At 42.7% G+C, this 19,013-nt stretch overlaps 1 protein-coding gene across 3 annotated transcripts in view; it reads right to left on the bottom strand.

Annotated features, from left to right (window-relative positions):
• Window positions 1-19,013, bottom strand: part of LOC149449997 (solute carrier family 2, facilitated glucose transporter member 11-like) — an 83,350-nt gene that overhangs the window by 21,096 nt on the left and 43,241 nt on the right. For all 3 annotated transcript variants that reach the window (XM_089692519.1, XM_089692520.1, XM_089692518.1), the window contains exons 2-5: window positions 16,098-16,196; window positions 9,654-9,814; window positions 7,959-8,083; window positions 3,366-3,495 (exon numbers count right to left, since the gene is read on the bottom strand). In XM_089692519.1, the coding sequence (XP_089548645.1) occupies window positions 3,366-3,495; window positions 7,959-8,083; window positions 9,654-9,814; window positions 16,098-16,196 (515 nt within the window). The remainder of the gene's footprint in view (window positions 1-3,365; window positions 3,496-7,958; window positions 8,084-9,653; window positions 9,815-16,097; window positions 16,197-19,013) is intronic.

Genomic DNA, 19,013 nt, shown 5'->3' with positions numbered 1-19,013 from the left:
ATCCCTATTATTCTACTTTTATCTTTAACAATATACTCATTCTCCATATCTACTGATTCATCTTCATGAATTTTACAAAATGGCATGAATAGTTACAAAGAGGCCTGCTAAAAGGAATGGCACTGCTCACTTTGGATCTACATGCATGTACCAGGAAGCTCTATCAATGATGGGGTGTAATACTCTCTCTACGCCTTAGTCCCCTCTGTCTTCATACATACTGCAGACAAAACTAAAATGAATAACATGTAGTGGTCATTCATCTGCTATTTCATAAATTCTATTTGCTACATCAGGGTCCCTGCATCAGAAGCATTACTAGTATTGGAGTCAAGTCAAAGTATAGCTTTGCTGAAATAACATCACTTTCTTATTTCAGCATCTTGAGTCTGGTAACTTTTTTACCTGGTTGCATTAATTTAGTATACTGTGATTTCTGATAGGATCAAACACTGTACCTCTGTGTTCCAATTTGTTTAGTGCATCCAGACTTCTATCCAGACTTTTATTATGATAAAACACATAGGAAGTGTTAATGCACTGTAATCTAACCACAGTATTGGTTTTCTGCCAAGCCTTGTTCTCTTCAAATGGATCTATCAACAGAAGTCACACTTTATATGAATCAGTAGGGAACCAGGCAAATTACTCAACTGAAAATTGAGTTAGAACTATTTCAGTCTTGAAATGAATTAAATGTCTGCTCCACATGTGATCTACAGTCTAGATCACCTTGTCTCTGGCTACCAGTGAAGGTCGAGTGTTACAAAGCTACTAGTGAAAGCCCAGTGTTCTTTTCCTCCCACTCCCCACAGTGTTCCGGGACACATGACAGAAGACCGTTGGACCATTCACGTTCCGCATGCGCAGTGGGCACCCAGCTGTGAAGCCACAAGATGTCACAGCCAGGTTCCCACAGTTAAGATGCAAAGTGAAAAAAACAAGAAGCGCACCAACCTTGCGCATTACCTCAGTAACCAAAATTTATTAGTAAAGGAATGGTACTCACAAACAGCGAATAAAAACAGGCATGTACCGTATTTTTCGCCGTATAAGACGCACCTGACCATAAGACGCACCTAGGTTTTAGAGGCAGAAAACAGGGAAAAAAAATTCTGAACTAATGGACTGCAGACACATTACAGGAGATGACCAGAGACTGCGGACAGCACAGGGATGACCAGAGACTGCGGACAGCACAGGGATGACCAGAGACTGCGGACAGCACAGGGATGACCAGAGACTGCGGACAGCACAGGGATGACCAGAGACTGCGGACAGTACAGATGACTGCTGACCTTTGGGGAAGTGGGGAGCGGGTACCTGAATTTGATAGGTACCCGCTCTTACTTCTGCAGAGTTTTTGTTTGATCTTACCTGTTCCTCGATCCAGCCGCGCGCTGTCTTCCCGGCTTCTGTAATGGCGCTCGGCATGACAGCCGGGTGCCCAGTGCGTATGAGTGAGAAGCACTTGCACTTTGTGATTGGTCCGGCGGCTTCTGGGATCTGTCATGTGTCCCAGGTACCGCCTTACCATTCACAAAGCGCACCGCTTCTCGCGCATGCGCACTGGGCACCCGGCTGTCATGCCCAGTGCCCACACTACAGAAGCCGGGAAGACAGCACGCCGCTGGATAGAGGAACAGGTAAGGTCCCGCTGCAGAGCTGAGTGGCCGGCCTGGTATTCTGACACGGCCGCGGTGGAAATACCGGACCGGCTGCTCCATATTCGCCTTATAAGACGCACTGACATTTCCCCCCCAGTTTTGGGGAAGAAAAAGTGTGTCTTATACGGCGAAAAATACGGTAAGTCCTCCAAGGGACTTCAGAGACAAGAGGCCAGCGCGAATCCCATCATGGGGGTAGACACTCAGTACAGCTGACGCGTTTCGAAGGTCGTACCTTCTTCCTCAGAGCTGCTCTGAGGAAGTTGTTTGTGAGTACCATTCCTTTACTAATACATTTTGGTTACTGAGGTAATGCGCAAGGTTGGTGCGCTTCTTGTTTTTTTCACTTTGCAGTATTGTTCGGGCTTCCCCAGCTTTGTTTTGGAGCTGCACGACCTTTCATGCTCTGGTGGTCGTTTCGTTTGGGTTTGATTTCACCTACTCGCCACCGGCCTGGGTCCTGGAGTGCAGGAGGAATCGTATTTTTTCCCACAGTTAAGATGCCGGCACTGAGGACGGCCAGTGAACCCGGGTAGGGTAAACACACCACTAGATCGAAGGACAGGTGAGTGGCTGTTTGTTTAAAAAGTCAGTTTTTTTAGCTGCTGACTTATTTTTCCCACAGAGACTGGAGCTCTGCTTTAAGACAGGGAACCTTCACATATATTCACCCTCAGTTCCTAATTTATAGTTTTGCTTAGGTTACCTTTTTACCATCATGTACATCAAAGTATTTACACAACACATGTTCACCATTTCACTGTAATAATTGCTCAAAGTTTATGGGAAAACCCTTTTAAAAGTTGCCCCTTGTTCTATAAAGGGATACTTCCCAGCAAATTTTAGCAATGTTCCTTTATTTGCATACAAAACATGCTACCTAAAGTCCCCCTTCCAGTATACACTGGAGTATATAAAGTCCCCCTTCCAGTATACACTGGGGTAATGGAATTTTTTTTAGGCTTTTACAACTGGATGAACAGAGCTATACATTGATGGACAGACATACCTGGGTGAATTCTCAGGTAAAACAAGGCCTTCTTGGTTTTAGGAAAAAAGTCACACCAACCTTGCAAAACTCCACCTTAAGTAACCAAACATCTCAAAGTCACTGGGGTTCCAACCTGAGTGAATGGGTCTCTCAGTGACGTTGGGCATGGGTTAATTTAACAGATTGATGCCAGATTTTGTTCTTATCACAAACCAGCATTCATAAAATTTTCATTTAAAGTGGCTGCATTAAGGTAAAAAAAAGTCCCAGCAGTTGTATCCGCCCCCTAACCTACCTAAATACTTACCTAAGTCCTATCTTGATCCAGTGCTGTGCCTGTCTGCAGCGGAGCTCTCCTTACAGGATATGGAGGCAGCAGCGGGACCAGGGAGCAGAGCGATGGGGCTGAGCCGCCCTGTGTGTATCTATGAACTTTCACAGCCTGGCTTGGGAGCGAGCCCACAGGTGCACCACAATAGAAAGTGGTTATCTATGGGGGCACACAGAGATGAGAAGGAGTGGAGAGCGCCGGTGGCAAACCCAGAAGAGAAGGTTTGGCTTTCCTCTCTGCAATACCATTACACAGAGCAGATAAGTTTACTATGTTTATTAATTAAAAAAAAAAGGATCATCTTTTACAAACTTATTTAAAGGCGGTACAATACTCTTGAAGAAATGTAACATTTGTAATATGAGACTGTGCATACCGTAAACCAATAACTTGTCCTGTTAGGATTCCACCAGTTAAGAATACATTAATGCCCACTGTAGCAAGGCCTCTGATTTTTTTGGGAGCGATTTCTCCGAGATACAATGGCTGCACACAGATACCAACACCTGAAAAACATAAAATTAACTGAAATAAAAGAAAAGACCTTGTCAGATTCTCGGTGTCAATTTTTTAGATGCAGGTGAGAAAATTTATTTGAATACTGTCTGAAGAAACAGTCCTACCTTGTTTGTCTGTTCCATTTGATTTCATGGACCATCCCAATGAGTATTACAGTACTATTCTGCTTTAATTGTAGACAATATATTTATAAAAGATTGGAAAGAGGTATCCCCAGACAAGTCTGTTCTGTGTTGTATGTGCAGTCCTAATGTCTGAAATCACCAACTTTCAGATGTATATAGAAAAGAAGATTAGGACTGCACACACAACACAGAGGTACCTGGACACGTCATGGGGCTCTCAAATACTCTTGTAAACATATGCAGTGAACTAGACTGGAGAGGTCCTCTTTCTGAATATTACAAAGCTAATAAAATCCCTGATTACATAACAGGCAATGAAATGGAATGGAATATTAACCTGGAAATGAACAGCTATTACCTGCAAGATTTTGTTGAAAATGGATATCTGCCTGTGAAATGTTAAAGCTATCAGGCTAGTGACAGGTTTATTAAACTGCCTGTTTTATTAATGGTAAACAAGGGACACTAAGCAGTAAGTTTAGGAAGGGTAGAGGGCCCTTATGGTGAATCCAGCATAACATTTTCTCAGTTTTGTAAATAAGCAGCTTGAATTTAAGGCATATTATAAAAGCCCAACTCTAGTGTACCTGAAAGATCAAATTCCACATAAATATTTATATATTATATGTCTGTTCAGCCCAAGACATATTTATGCTTTCAGTAGTTACTCATGGAGAAAAATCACCAGTTGTTCTTATCTCTTGGAGGAAAGAGCTGACAAAGCTTCCCCAAAGTATTTCCGGTTTCTTTTACCTCTGTCATGGGTCCCCCTTTCATACCTGGACTTCCTAGTTCTTTATATGGAGATCTAATGGAAGTCTGCAACACCATAATTGCTCTGCAACTGTCATATCAATTGGGTGGGATTAGGAGTTCCAATAGGTTTATCTTCCCGATGGACTCACTGAGAAATGGAAGTCAGTATGTGATTTAATCTTCCAGCAACCACATAACCACCCATCCATCTAAATATCAGACTTGGCTGTAGGCGGTTCTTAAATAATATATTTACAGAGATAAAAGTAGACAATTGCAACTCATAACAACATTATGATTCTTAATTGTGAGTTGCTTCAATTTGCCTTTGGATTGCTTTGAGCTACTTCTGTATTGCTTTTGCATACACTTTGACTTGAGGAAGATGTAAATAAAGGCCCATATACATGAGCCCTTTAAAAGGAGTTGTGTGCCACCTGTACTGTTCTAGAATGCATACTGCACCCTGCTCACTTGCTCTATAGAGTTCAAACACTAGTGTGCATACTCATCAAATTCCAATGATGGCCACTACTCCAGCCTGCAAGAAAGTCAATATATAATCAGGACATTGTTCTTGCAAATCTGATCACAGGATCCCATAGGAGACACCACCAGTTTGATGGTAAATCATTCTGACTCCTTAATGTCATGCCACGATAAGGGGTTCTGGGCAAAATTCCAACAAAGTGTCAGTGCCCACACTAAGTATGAGCACCACTGTGATTGGACCTAAGCATATTCATGTGCTGGCAGGTGACACTCTAGTCACTGCATTTGTGTATGCATTTTTTCCTGGTATCCATAGGGTTAATTACGTGCAGTGGTATGTCAGCTGCAGGTAAGGTCACTTTTCATTGCAAAGGTGAGTGTTCCCCGAGGCATAGAGACTTTTGGTCGGATTGGAATGCAAGGGAGGCCACGCATCCTATGATGTGCTCGTTAGTGGAGAAGGGAGTCCACCTGTAACAAGGAAGTGTTAAAAGCCAGTTCAAGGAATGGGAAGAGTTTGAGCCAAAAAGGTATGCCTCACCATTGTACAAACTCACTATGGAATAGTCTAACCATTTTCCAGCTTAAGCTACCTCAAAAAGAACTGTTTACATTAAGACAGTGGATTCATTGTGGAATATCAGTTGTAATGGAATTGACTGTGTAAATGACATCTACTATGCTGAGCTATGTAACATCTTTGTGTAACCTAGTGAACTAAACTCAGTGAAAGACTTTTGCTTATTCCACAAGTCTGGCGACTTAATAAAGATTAGCTGATGTGTGCCAACACAGTGCATGTAATGCGGGGAATGCAGTTTAATTAAATAAGAGGGTTTCAAGTGTAGCACCATCTACTGTGCTACTAGTATTAGTGTAGGAAAATGTATTGTGGTGCGACTCATGGAAGCTGAGCGAGTCTGTAATTAGGTCGGGTTACTGCAGTTTAGGCAGGATGACTCCACAGATGCAAGTCTCTGGTACATCCCCCTGGGCCTAGGAGTTTGGAGAGACTTCTAGAAGTTATGGGGGTGAAGGCAAGAAGGGGCTGATCTGCATACTTGAGGGAACTTGGCCAATCCCCAGGCAAAATGTCCTGTCAGGATGGCCAGGTCAGCCCTTAAATATGCTGGAAGATGGAATGCTGAGGAGGCTGTTAGTGGCCTAGGAGAGATCCCCTAGATTTAGGGGGTCTTTACCTCCAGGCTGGGCTCAAGCAGGCTTGGGGAGATCTTATCAACAGCGTAGTTTGAGGATGAATCTCGCCTACGGAGTAAAAGGGAGCAACGAGGACAGAGTAAGTACATCAACACATCCAGGGATTCACAAGGGGAGAGACTGGAACATGATGCCAGCTTTCAAAGGACAGTGCTATGCTTAACCATTTATTCATGTCCTGGGAGATCTTCAGAGCAGCCAGGAGGGCTGGTGTTGTCTGCAGGCTGTGAAGCAGGTCTATAGGAGAGAGGAGATGCTTCTGCACGTAGTTTGCAAAAATCTGTGCTAAGTTTCAAAGGGGGCCTGAGAGTTCCTAGTCCGTAAAGGGATTTTGCTACTGATCCATAAAGACTGACCGTATCCAGGGATGAGAACAGTCCAGGAACTTTCACTGTACATAGGAAGGAAGTTGTCCCTGTGCATTGCTTCAGTCAAGTTGGACATCCCATAATCCCTATTAACCCACCCAAGTTATTTCCCTTAACAAAAGAAAAAAAAAAAAAAACAAGCTCAGAGACTATTTCATTGTGTCTGGACAAAAGTAGAGAGAAATGCTTGTGGCCTGGCTGAGCAGGGGAACCAGTTACTAGTGGCACTCAGGAGGGTAGGGTCACACAAGTGCTTGTGTAACATTGGTATGCAGAAGAGAAGCCAGTTTAAAACGGGGATGGTGGTGGCTAGTGAAGGATGGTTCTAGATGGAAAGGTGGTTGCTGTACATCTAAACATGCCCTTTTCAGTGGTGGGTCCCTATTCTACAGAAACAGAAATGTTTTATGGTGTTCCCCTTCAAACCATGGGTTGGAGCAAGACAAGTATGCTGTGCTGAAGAACCGGTGGAAAGTATTCTGCTCTGTTGACCTCAAAATGATCTGTAGTCTGGGGACAGGTAGAAACAGACCAACATCACCAGATGAAAAAGATGCAGTCCTTTTGGTGTGGGGCCTGGTTGGGTGATTTAACATATGGGCATCTGCAGATGGTAATTCAGGATAGGTTCACAGCTCTGCGCGTAGGGAAGGTGCTCCAAACCACATGTGCATCCCAATCCAGAAAAAAGAAACGTGCTGCACTTTAGCCTTAATGCAGCGGGTGCCATTAATTCTTGAAGAATCGGGAACTTTCTTTCCTGATGTTTCTCGTGAGTAGGGCAGCCCATTGAAATGACTGGGCTGCCCTACCTGTGACATGCATGCAAATACGCATGCACATATCTGAATAGAGCCTTACACGCATTATCGCTGTAGTAGGGCAGGCAGCACATTTATTTTTTATTTCAGGTACTTATATAGCGCCGGCAATTTACGCAGCGCTTTTACATTTACATTTTTGCATTCACATCAGTCCCTAACCCTCAAGGGGTGTACAATCTAAGGTCCCTAACTCACATTCATATACAAGGGCCAATTTAGACAGGATCCAATTAACCTACCAGCATGTCTTTGGAGTGTGGGAGGAAACCGGAGTACCCGGAGGAAACCCACACAGGCACAGGGAGAACATGCACACTCCAGGCAGGAGGTGCCGTGGCTGGGATTCGAACCAACGACCCTAGTACTGCCAGGTGGAAGTGCCAACCATTTAGCCACTGTGCTGCCCAACATGCAGCATGGTTCCCCTGTGTCGCCAGGCAGTGGTGCACATTGGTGGCCCTCCCTCTCCTACAACTCGTTTCTTTTTTTCATTTTGTTCTTTGACCCACCCACTTATATTGGCAGTGTTATTGTTGTCATACAGCCCTACACCTGTAATACATTATAAATATAATTAAAACATGACAGTTATGAACAAAACAACATTCTTTTTCTGTGTATGAAATATTCTCACTGCCACTTCATCATGCATGCATATGTGATTTACCTGCATTCAATCCTATAAGGAATCTCCCAACTATCAGAAGCTCATATAATCTGGCCGGTTGTGCAATTCCCATGAAGAGAGCAGCTAGAATTGCTACAACATTATTCACCAATAAAACCTGCTTCCTGCAAAATACAAGAACACATAGTTTAAGCAAAGAATTACAAATCCTGCACAAGAATATATGTACAAACATCTAATTACTGTTTTCAAGTTCTCTGCTGTATGGGGAATTATAATATTTTTTTTTTACTAATGTGCGTCTTGTTTTTTTAGTTTTAGTGATACAGTTGCTTTATTATAACATTGTGGTGCAGAGCCTTTCTAAAATGTTTTGGAATATACATCCCGTGACTTTCTTGAAAATTCCGAAGTCGCTATTCAAGGTATGGGAAAAAATGATATTCATTGAAATGATGGGCCTCCTGTCTCATTTTACATCAGTAAGTCAAATTATTTTGGTTACCTATTGGAGCATAAATCTTTTTTTTTTTTATTCAATATATACAAGCTACAGTATATAAGTTATACTTTGGATTGTGATCATCACCATGGTTAACTAGACTGCAGGCTGGCCAATGCTTTTGTTGAACAATATATGCTCTTAAAGCAACCTAATCACAATATAACAGTACTCACTAACAATTAGTTTAGTGTTACTGCTGGACCCCCTGCCTGTGTTGAATTGGGAATACATATAGCATAATTATGGATTACATATACACTCACTGGCCACTTTATTAGGTATACCTGTTCAATTGCTTGGTAACACAAATTGCTAATCAGCCAATCACATGGCAGCAACTCAATGCATTTGGGCATGTAGACGTGGTGAAGACAACTTGCTGAAGTTCAAACCGGGTATCAGATTGGGGAAGAAAGGGGATTTAAGTGACTTTGAACGTGGCATGGTTGTTGGTGCCAGACGAGGTGGTCTGAGTGTTTCAAAAACTGCTGATCTACTGGAATTTTCATGTACAACCATCTCTAGGGTTTACAGAGAATGGTCGGAAAAAGAGAAAATATCCAGTGAGCAGAAGTTGACATCAACAAAGCATTTTTGTACACACACAGGAGACTGAGCAGACTGGTTGCTGTGACATTCAGATGGTAGGGTCAGAATTTGGCATAAACAACATTGAAGCATGGATCCATCCTGCCTTGTATCAATGGTTCAGGCTGGTGGTGATGTAATGGTATGGGGGATATTTTCTTGGCACTAGCAAGGTGTACCTAATAAATCGGCCGGTGAGTGTACATTATAAAGGATTGCCACACATGTCAACACATTACACATGTTGACTAGGCTAGTGGTTTATATCAAAACTAATGGTCAGAGCATACAAAATTTATACTAACACAATAGAAGTATAGGAATACAAAATATGTATTTAAATGGAGGGCGCTGGATGGACTGGGGGGTCACTGTAGGTTTTGGGGGGCACTGTATGACCTGTGTTGGTAATAGTTGCAGGGCTTGTCAAAGCTCTAATAAAATCTTTTATTCGCTACTACTGTCTCGGTGAGTTGGAGGGTCCAGTTAAGATGAGACACCAATGGGAGCAGCTGGAGGACCCAACAACCAGCAGGCACTCCATAGGGAGCCAGTTCTACATTTGTTGAAAAACTCACTATTTACTAGATTTTCTGTGTGTACTACAACTAAACACTGAGTTACACAAGGACTTTACTCACCTACCAAACTTTGCTGCTGCGTGTCCACCTACAAATGTTCCAATAAGGCCACCAAGTGTAAACACTGAAGCTATAACTGACCAAATAAGTGTCAAGAGACTTTCATCCAATTGGGACTGGTACCGTGCATGCCAGGTATCATTGAGGAAATTGTGTATATGCTGTGAAAAGATAGACAACTTTAATCTGAAGCTACTGATAGGCAATGGCAGGCTTAACAGCTATGCAATAAATATTATATATATATATATATATATATATATTTGTATTCAGCCTTTAAAGGCCTACCTAGATTTACTGACCTGCAACTACTATCATCGTTACAAATGAAGTACAGATTAATCAAAAATATTTTTTTTACACTCCATTGCCAAGGCAGACCTACAGAGATGTGATAAATACACGTCAGAAAGAAAAAAGAGGGAGAGATCTTCACTAAACTAGATGAATTGCGGTATTTTCAATTGAGGTGTTTTGTTGGAAGTTTGCCAAAACCTTTAAGGACAAAAGATAATTGGAATTTGTTCAAAAAGGTATTGGGAACACAAGGTGATGGGAAACACGGGATTACTAAAGTTTATAAAATACTCACTGAATTAGACACAAACACAAAGCCAACATATATAACAAAATGGGAAATGGATATGGGAGTTGTGATAGATGAGGAAAAGCAGAGGAGAATGTATAGATTAATTCACAAGAACATTTCTATGAGAGAAGTAGAGATGAACTATAAGTGTTTGACAAGATGGCACAATAAACCAAATGTAGAAAATAAGATATGTGGAGAGAGTTCACCACTGTGTTGGAGGGGATGTGGAGAAGTAGGCACTATATTCCATATATGGTGGGGATGCCCAAAAATCCAGATATTCTGGAAAACAATAATCCACTTGATAGGAAAATTGACAGAAATAGATATAGATCTAGACCCAGAAGTATGTATTTTGCATAATATGGATATAACAGTAAATAAATATAAAAAATCAGGGATATGGTACTATATAAATGCTGCAAAAGCTCTGATACCCAAGTTCTGGCGGCGAATAGAGATACCGAAGGAAGAGGACTGGATTGAAAGAGTTGAGCAGATCAAAAAGATGGAAAGGTTGTGTCATATCCAAGAAGATAGGATGGAGGCTTATTATGGGAAATGGGAGAACTGGGAAAAAGCTAGATTATATATGAAGTATAGGAAAGAATAAAGAAAACAACAGAAAAACTTCACTTGCTGATATAAGAAGATGCAGAGAAAAGGTAGGATAGGCAGAGGGGATTTGGGGTGGGGGGCGGAGCTGGGGGGGAAATGTTGTATAGAGTAAATAAAGTAGAAATGTTGGATATTATAATATTATAGAATATATTTTTATATATATATATCTACATTGTGTTGATGAAATGTATTTAAAATGGAAAATTAATAAATATTTAAATTATAAAAAAAAAAAAAGAGACTTTCATCCAATTGGGACTGGTACCGTGCATGCCAGGTATCATTGAGGAAATTGTGTATATGCTGTGAAAAGATAGACAACTTTAATCTGAAGCTACTGATAGGCAATGGCAAGCTCAACAGCTATGCAATAAATATTATATATATATATATATATATATATATATATATATATATATTTGTATTCAGCCTTTAAAGGCCTACCTAGATTTACTGACCTGCAACTACTATCATCGTTACAAATGAAGTACAGATTAATCAAAAATAATTTTTTTACACTCCATTGCCAAGGCAGACCTACAGAGATGCGATAAATACACGTCACTTTTGTGGAAAATCAAAGCAAGCTACAGAGTAGAGCAATATTACTTAACTCTTGTTGGACCAACTTTGTTCATGTGTAAAAACACCAAAATGAAGACAGTGACCTATGGTACTGACGGACGGAATCTAATATAATTAAAATCTTTAAAATGTAGCTGTTTTAGGAGGTATTTAAAGCTGAGCTCCATGCAAACTAAATACACCAGTAAAAAAACACACACACACACACATATATATATATAGCTGTCTGTGCCCCCATTAGGGAGATTCACCCTCTCTATTTGTACCGTTTACCATTATCATTGATAGTAAAAGAAACCCCAAATTTTGGGTTGACCCTAGAAAAGTAATATAGGGGAACAATTTCAATGGGGACACTAGTACTGGTGTCCTGGGGGAGTACAAGGGATTCCCTTAATTTGAAGAGATTTTTTTCCTCACTTTCTGTGTTGGCTATAGGACAGGAAGTGAAGGTAAATCTCCCCAATGGGACACAGATGGCTAAAAATAAATTGACAGGGTTATAACTCTCCATTATCCAAAAAAAGTTTTGCCTGTAGCTCTACTTTAAAGGTACTTTGAACAATTCATTTGAAATGCAGGTGATATTGTTTTAATAAAAATACACTATATTGGCAAAAGTATTGGGACGCCTGTCTTTACACACACATGAACTTTAATGGCATCCCAGTGTTAGTCCGTAGGGTTCAATATTGAGTTGGCCCACCCTTTGCAGCTATAACAGCTTCAACTCTTCTTGGAAGGCTGTCCACAAGGTTTAGGAGTGTGTCTATGGGAATGTTTGACCATTCTTCCAGAAGCGCATTTGTGAGGTCAGGCATTGATGTCGGATGAGAAGGCCTGGCTTGCAGTCTCTGCTCTAATTCGTCCCAAAGATGTTCTATCGGGTTGAGATCACCACTCTATGCAGGCCAGCAAGTTCCTCCATCCCAAACTCTCTCATCCATGTCTTTATGGACCTTCTTTTGAGCACTGGAGTGCAGTCATGTTGGAACGGGAAGGGGCCATCTCTAAAACTGTTCTCACAAAGTTGAGAGCATGAAATTGTCCAAAATGTCTTGGCATGCTAACACCTTAAGAGCTCCCTTCACTGGGACTAAGGGGCCAAGCCCAATTGAGAAATAACCTCACACCATAATCCCCCTCCTCAAAAGTTTACACTTGGCACAATGCAGTCAGGCAAGTACAGTTCTGGCAACCGCCAAACCCAGCCACGTCCATCAGATTGGCATACAGTAAAAGCGTGATTCTTGACTCCAGAGCACACATCTTCACTGCTCTAGAGCCCAGTGTCAGTAAGCTTTACACCACTGCTTCCAACTCTTTGCATTGCACTTAGTGATATAAGTCTTGGACGCAGCTGATCGGCCATGGAAACCCATTCCATGAAGCTCTCTACATGTTGTTGTGCTAATCTGAAGGCCACATGAAGTTTGGAGGTCTTCAGCTATTGACTCTGCAGACAGTTGGCAATTTCTGCGCACTTCAGCATGTGCTGACTTTGCTCTGTCATTTTACGTGGCCTACCACTTTGTGGCTGAGTTGCTGTTGTTCAAAGTTGCTTCCACTTTGTTATAATACCACTAACAGTTGACCGTGGAATATTTAATAGCAAGGAAATTTCAAGGATAGACTTGCACAGGTGGCAACTTATCACAGTGCCTTGCTTGAATTCACTGAGCTCCTGAAGAGAAACCCATTCTTTCACAAATGTTTGTAGAAGCAGTCTGCATGCCTAGGCGCTTGATTTTATACACCTGTGGCCATGGAGGTGATTGGAACACCTGAATCCAATGATTTGGAGGGCTGTCCCAATACTTTACAATATAGTGTATATTAGCATTCACTGGAGTTTTTGACAATGTGCCTGGAGTTAAGCTTTAAAAGCACCCAGCAACATTACATTTAAGTTGAACATTTTCAGCTAACAAAAATCTGCTGCCCATCCACATGGCAGGTATTAATTTTTTTTAAAGCAGAACTATACTCCTCTCCACTCCATCGATGAAGTGTCCCAGAGTTCCCTCACCTGCTGACATCTTTGGTCATTTTATTGGCTGGGTTAAGAAGACATCACATGTGCGGAAGTGCACTCATCTTGTCAGAAGCCAAAATTGTGCACAGAGTTGCATGTGCCCAGCTCAGTGAACAGTGTGGAAAGGCAGGTAAAAAGATGGAACGCAGAAAAGACATTGTAACAGTACGTCTCTTCTGCATTAAAAAACTGCATATATTGTTTTTTAAATTAAATATCAACTTTAACATCTGGTGGGTGGTATGGCCTGGCCAGACGGATCTTTCTCCTCTAAATTAAATTCCATACTATTAATTTTATTGCACCATACGCGTGCACGAGATCTTCCTACAGGACTGCAGTCTCTTGCCTTTTGTAAATCTAATAATCTGCTTCAAACATTTGCCCTTATGCAAAAAAACTGGAACAAAGTAGGGCTTCATATACACTAGCCTACCATGACCATGGCAGTGGGAAAACGCAAAACGTGACAAACGTGATTCTTCAATGTTCAGAAGAGAAAGGTTTAACTAACCTAAAACGCATCAGTTCCTAAACTCTGCTAAAAGCCCATGTGTACATGGATACATAGTAGGCTTTTATAGAGTTAAGTTTTAGGAGGTAAAAAAATGCCAAATGTTCCTAAATTCAAGTTTAGATGCTGCTAGTGTACATAAAGCCTTAGACAGATGCAAAAGGTTACTGTCACATGTTAGCCTGCAATTTCTTGTTTGTGCATTCTTACTTTCTTGCTGCAGTGCTTTTCCTGATTCCCTTCACATGTGTGGTTTGTCTGTGCTCACCTATGGGCATCGCCTGCTTTTCTCTGGGTTTTATTTCCTTCCCTTCCATCAGTTCCTGGCCCGCCTCCTAGTTTGTCTACATAAGACATGCTCAGTCTAACCCACTTGGCCTGAGCAAACTGTCAAGCACCTGTGGTAGTGAGCCCTTGTAGATTGTCAACTCGGGGTTCCCCATGGCGTGGAGTCTAAGCCCCAACCTACTTTTTCACCAGAGCCCCTGATGGTGGGGATGAACTTGCAGCAAGCTAGAACCATGTCGCGGCCCCCAGGTACGCCCAGCTGAGGATTCGGAGACCACTCGTGTGAGCAGAGTACACTGGCAGGAGACAACAGGAAATCTGATAGACTAGCCGAGGTTAGGACAGGTGGAAAACAAGCACAGTCGGTGAATGAAGCCAGGGATGGTACACGTGTAGTCAGATACAGGATACAGGAGTTGCAACAAACAGAAGCTCAGAGAACTAAGAAGTTGCTCAGGCAAAGTGGCCTAGACTGAGCATGTCTTATATAGACAAAACAAACTAGGAGGCGGGCCAGGAAGTGATGGAAGGGAAGGAAATAAAACCCAGAGAATAGCAGGCAATGCCCATAGGTTGGCACAGACAAACCACACATTTGAAGGGAATCAGGAAAAGCACTGGAGCAAGGAGGTAAGAATGCACAAACAAGAAACTGCACGCTAAGTGGAGGGACCAATGAATCACCAATCATTTTCTGATATTTTCTAACAGATCTCCAATACCTGTTTCAGAGCTTATCATAAAAATCTTTTTACCCCGTCTATGTACAATATATGTAACTCCACCATGCAGTGAAAGACCACTGCAGTTCTTATGAATGATCTTTAATTTCCTTCAGCATATGAAAATTTTGAAAGGTTTCATATCCTGGTGTTATGCAATGCTGCTAATCATTTATCTTGAGGGTCTCCTGATCAGAGTGGCTGAGAAATGGGAGGCTGATGTTGGTACCTTGACAGAAGACCAATGGGAGATGGCTGTGCAGGCTGTACCACTATGCTCATTCAACCACCCACAGAGGCTTACCCAAATACACATTCTACTAGGCTCCCACTACACCCCCTCAAAGCTCTTCAAAATGGACCAGGTTCAGGACCTCTGAATGCCATCACTGCCATAGGAAACATGGAGATCCTGTACACTTATTGTGGCACTGTCCCAAACCTCTACAGGGAGGGAGTAGTGAACAAGTTAGACTATTCTCTAATATCCAGGTTGATCCAAAACAGTGTTTCTTGGATATACTGGATTCCTTTGAAGATCAAGAATTTCCCAGAGAGGCTTTTACCAGAGCCTTGTTCAGACCTGTAAGCTTAGATTAGTGCTCTGAAAGTCTGAAAATCCATCCACACTCACACTAACTGAATGGATTAAACATGTTGGTGATACATTTAACAAAAAAAAGACACTGCCCTGATAAATTTGAAAAAATATGGTCAAATTGGCAAGATACTCAAGGCCTAAGCCAATTGGATCAAGTGACTGGTAGGCTAGGAATTCATGCAGGAAAGGCTGACTTAGCTTGATATTTTGTTTGCGCCTTCTCTGGGGTTGCCTATATTTAACTTAGTATGCCTCTTAATAACAACAGGTACATGTGTATCTCTACTTTCATATTATTACTTGGTTGAATGCACAGGACCTTACATCCTTTGTATTCTGTATTTTGCTAAGATTACCCTAGATCTATATTTGTAAAAGATACATTTTTTGTAAAATCTTCATAGCAAAGTTTTCTCTGATCTAAAAAAAAATCCACTTTAATGTAAAAACACTGAACACACCTGAAGCTGTGTTTGTTTGACTTACTATTGTAGGTGCATTGATAATTGATAGATTATATCCATACTGGAAAGTTCCTCCTATTCCTACTGCGCATATGGCCCCAAAAAGTTTGCTGCTTGGAAGCTATGGAGACAGGAAGTAAATATAAATGACATAACCTTAAATGTTATTACTATCGCAGTTGCGCTCAAAAGTTTGCATACCCTTGGAGAATTGGTAATATACAGTATGTACCATTTGTAAAGAAAACATGAGTGAGCAAGCAAGACACATTTCTTTTATTTCTTATGGGATTCATATTCAACTGTAGGTCATACCAGAATAGCACAATCATAAAACAAAACATGGCAAAAAGTAAATAAATGAAATAAGCCCTGTTCAAAAATCTGCATAGCCTTAGTTCTTAATACTGTGTATTGCCCCTGCAGTGTTTTGTAATAGTTGTTTATGAGGCCCATAATTCTTGCAGGTGGTATAGCTGACCATTCATCCTGGCCTAATGCCTCTAGGTCATGCAAAGTCTTTGGTCATCTTGCATAAACTGCACATTTAAGATCTTTCCAGAGTGGCTTGATGAAATTAAGGTCAGGAGACTGTGATGGCCACTCCAGAACCTTCACCTTTTTCTGCTGTAATCGTTGGAGGGTCAGCTTGGCCTTGTGCTTAGGGTCATTGTCATGCTGGAAAGTCCAAAAGTGTCCCATGCGTAGCTTTCGTGCAGAAGAATGCCTGCCAGTATTTTCTGATTACATGCTGCATTAATCTTGCCATCAATTTGCACAAGATATCCTGTGCCTTTAGAGCTCACACCCCCCAAAACATCAGTGACCCACCACTATGCTTCACATTTGGGATGGTATTCTTGTTGCTAAAGGCCTTGTTGACCTCTCTCCAAACATAGCTTTTGTGGTGGTGATCATAATGCTCCATTTTGGTCTCGTCACTCCAGATTACATGTGCCAGATGTTGTGAGGTGTGTCAAAGTGTTGTCGGGCATATTGTAACCAGGCTTTTTTGTGGCATTGGCACAGTAAAGGCTTCTTTCTGGCAACTCGACCATGCAGCTAATTTCTTTAAAGTATTGTCATATTGTGCTCCTTGAAACAACCACACTGGCTTTTTCCATGGCAGCCTGTATTGCTCCTGAGGTTATCTGCGGGTTTTTCTTTGTATCCCAGGCAATTCTTCTGGCAATTGTGGCTGCAATCTTTTTTGGTCTAAATAACGGTCACTTCCCCAGTCTATAACTGGCCTTCACAACAAGGAGCACATGGATGGGCAACGCATGTCAAACAACAAAAAAGAAAAAAATTCCCAACTCTAACTTGCCAGCCAGCCTGGAAGGGAGGGCAGGGGGAGGTGGAAGGGAAAGAAAGGGAGGGAGGGAAGGGTGGAAGGAAGGAAAGAAGAAAGAAAGGGAGGGAGGGAAGGGTGGCAGGAAGGAAAGAAGAAAGAAAGGGAGGGAGGGAAGGGTGGCAGGAAGGAAAGAAGAAAGAAAGGGAGGGAAGGGTGGAAGGAAGGAACGAAGAAAGAAAGGGAACGAGGGAAGGGTGGACGGAAGGAAAGAAGAAAGAAAGGGAGGGAGGGAAGGGTGGAAGGAAGGAAAGAAGAAAGAAAGAAAGGGAGGGAAGGGTGGAAGGAAAGAAGAAAGACAGGGAGGGAGGGAAGGGTGGAAGGAAGGAAAGAAGAAAGAAAGGGAGGGAGGGAAGGGTGGAAGGAAGGAAAGAAGAAAGAAAGGGAGGGAGGGAAGGGTGGAAGGAAGGCAAGAAGAAAGAAAGAAAGGGAGGGAGGGAAGGGTGGAAGGAAGGAAGGAAAGAAGAAAGAAAGGGAGGGAGGGAAGGGTGGAAGGAAGGAAAGAAAAAAGAAAGGGAGGGAGGGAGGGAGGGAGGGGAAGGAAGGAAGGAAGGGAGGAAGGAAGGGAAGGAGGGAGGAAGGGAGGAAGAAAGGAAGGAAAAAAGGAAGGAAGAAAGGGAGGAAGGAAAGAAGAAAAAAAAGGGAGGGAAGGGTGGAAGGAAGGAAGAAAGAAAGGGAGGGAAGGAAGGGTGGAAGGAAGGAAGAAAGAAAAGGGAGGGAGGGAAGGGTGGAAGAAAGGAAGTAAGAAAGGGAGGGAGGGAAGGGTGGAAGGAAGGAAGAAAGAAAGAGAGGGAGGGAGGGAGGGAGGGAGGGAAGGGTGGAAGGAAAGAAGAAAGAAAGGGAGGGAGGGAAGGGTGGAAGGAAGGAAGGAAGAAAGAAAGGGAGGGAGGGAAGGGTGGAAGGAAAGAAGAAAGAAAGGGAGGGAGGGAAGGGTGGAAGGAAAGAGGAAAGAAAGGGAAGGGTGGAAGAAAGGAAGGAAGAGAGGAAGGAAGAAAGGAAGGGAGGAAGAAAGGGAGGAAGAAAGGGAGGAAGAAAGGGAGGAAGAAAGGGAGGGAAGGGTGGAAGGAAAGAAGAAAGAAAGGGAGGGAGGGAGGGAAGGGTGGAAGGAAGGAAGAAAGGGAGGGAGTGAAGGGTGGAAGGAAGGAAGAAAGGAAGGAAGAAGGGTAGGGAGGGAGGGAAGGGTGGAGGGAAGGAAGGAAGAGAGGGTGGAGGAAAGGGAGGAAGGGAGGGGTGGAAGGAATGGAGGGAGGGGTGGAAGGAAGTTGAAGGATGGATGGAAGGGTGGGAGGGGAGGGAGAGTAGGGTAGGGGGTGGGAAGGAAGGGAGGGGCAGAAGAAAGAAAGGAGAGGGAGGGGTTGGGAGAAATTAAGGGAAGGGAGGGGCGAAAGGAGGGAAGGGAGGGGCGGAAGGAAGGGTGAAGGAAAAAGGAGGGAAGGGAGGGTGAAAGGAGGGAAGGGTGGGTGAAAGGAGGGAAGAAAGGGATGGAAGAGAGGGAGGGAAGAGAGGGGAAAGAAGGGAGGGGAAGGAAGAGAGGGGAAGGAAGGGCAGGTGGAAGGAAGAGAGGGCGTGTGGAAAGAAGGGAGGGCG

The sequence above is a fragment of the Staurois parvus genome, unplaced genomic scaffold, assembly GCF_062004578.1.
Source record: "Staurois parvus isolate SC_StPar_1 unplaced genomic scaffold, SC_StPar_1.0 ptg000589l, whole genome shotgun sequence".
NCBI lineage: Eukaryota > Metazoa > Chordata > Amphibia > Anura > Ranidae > Staurois > Staurois parvus.
Note: the sequence above shows the minus strand (reverse complement) of the source record. Positions and strands in the feature narration are given on the sequence as shown.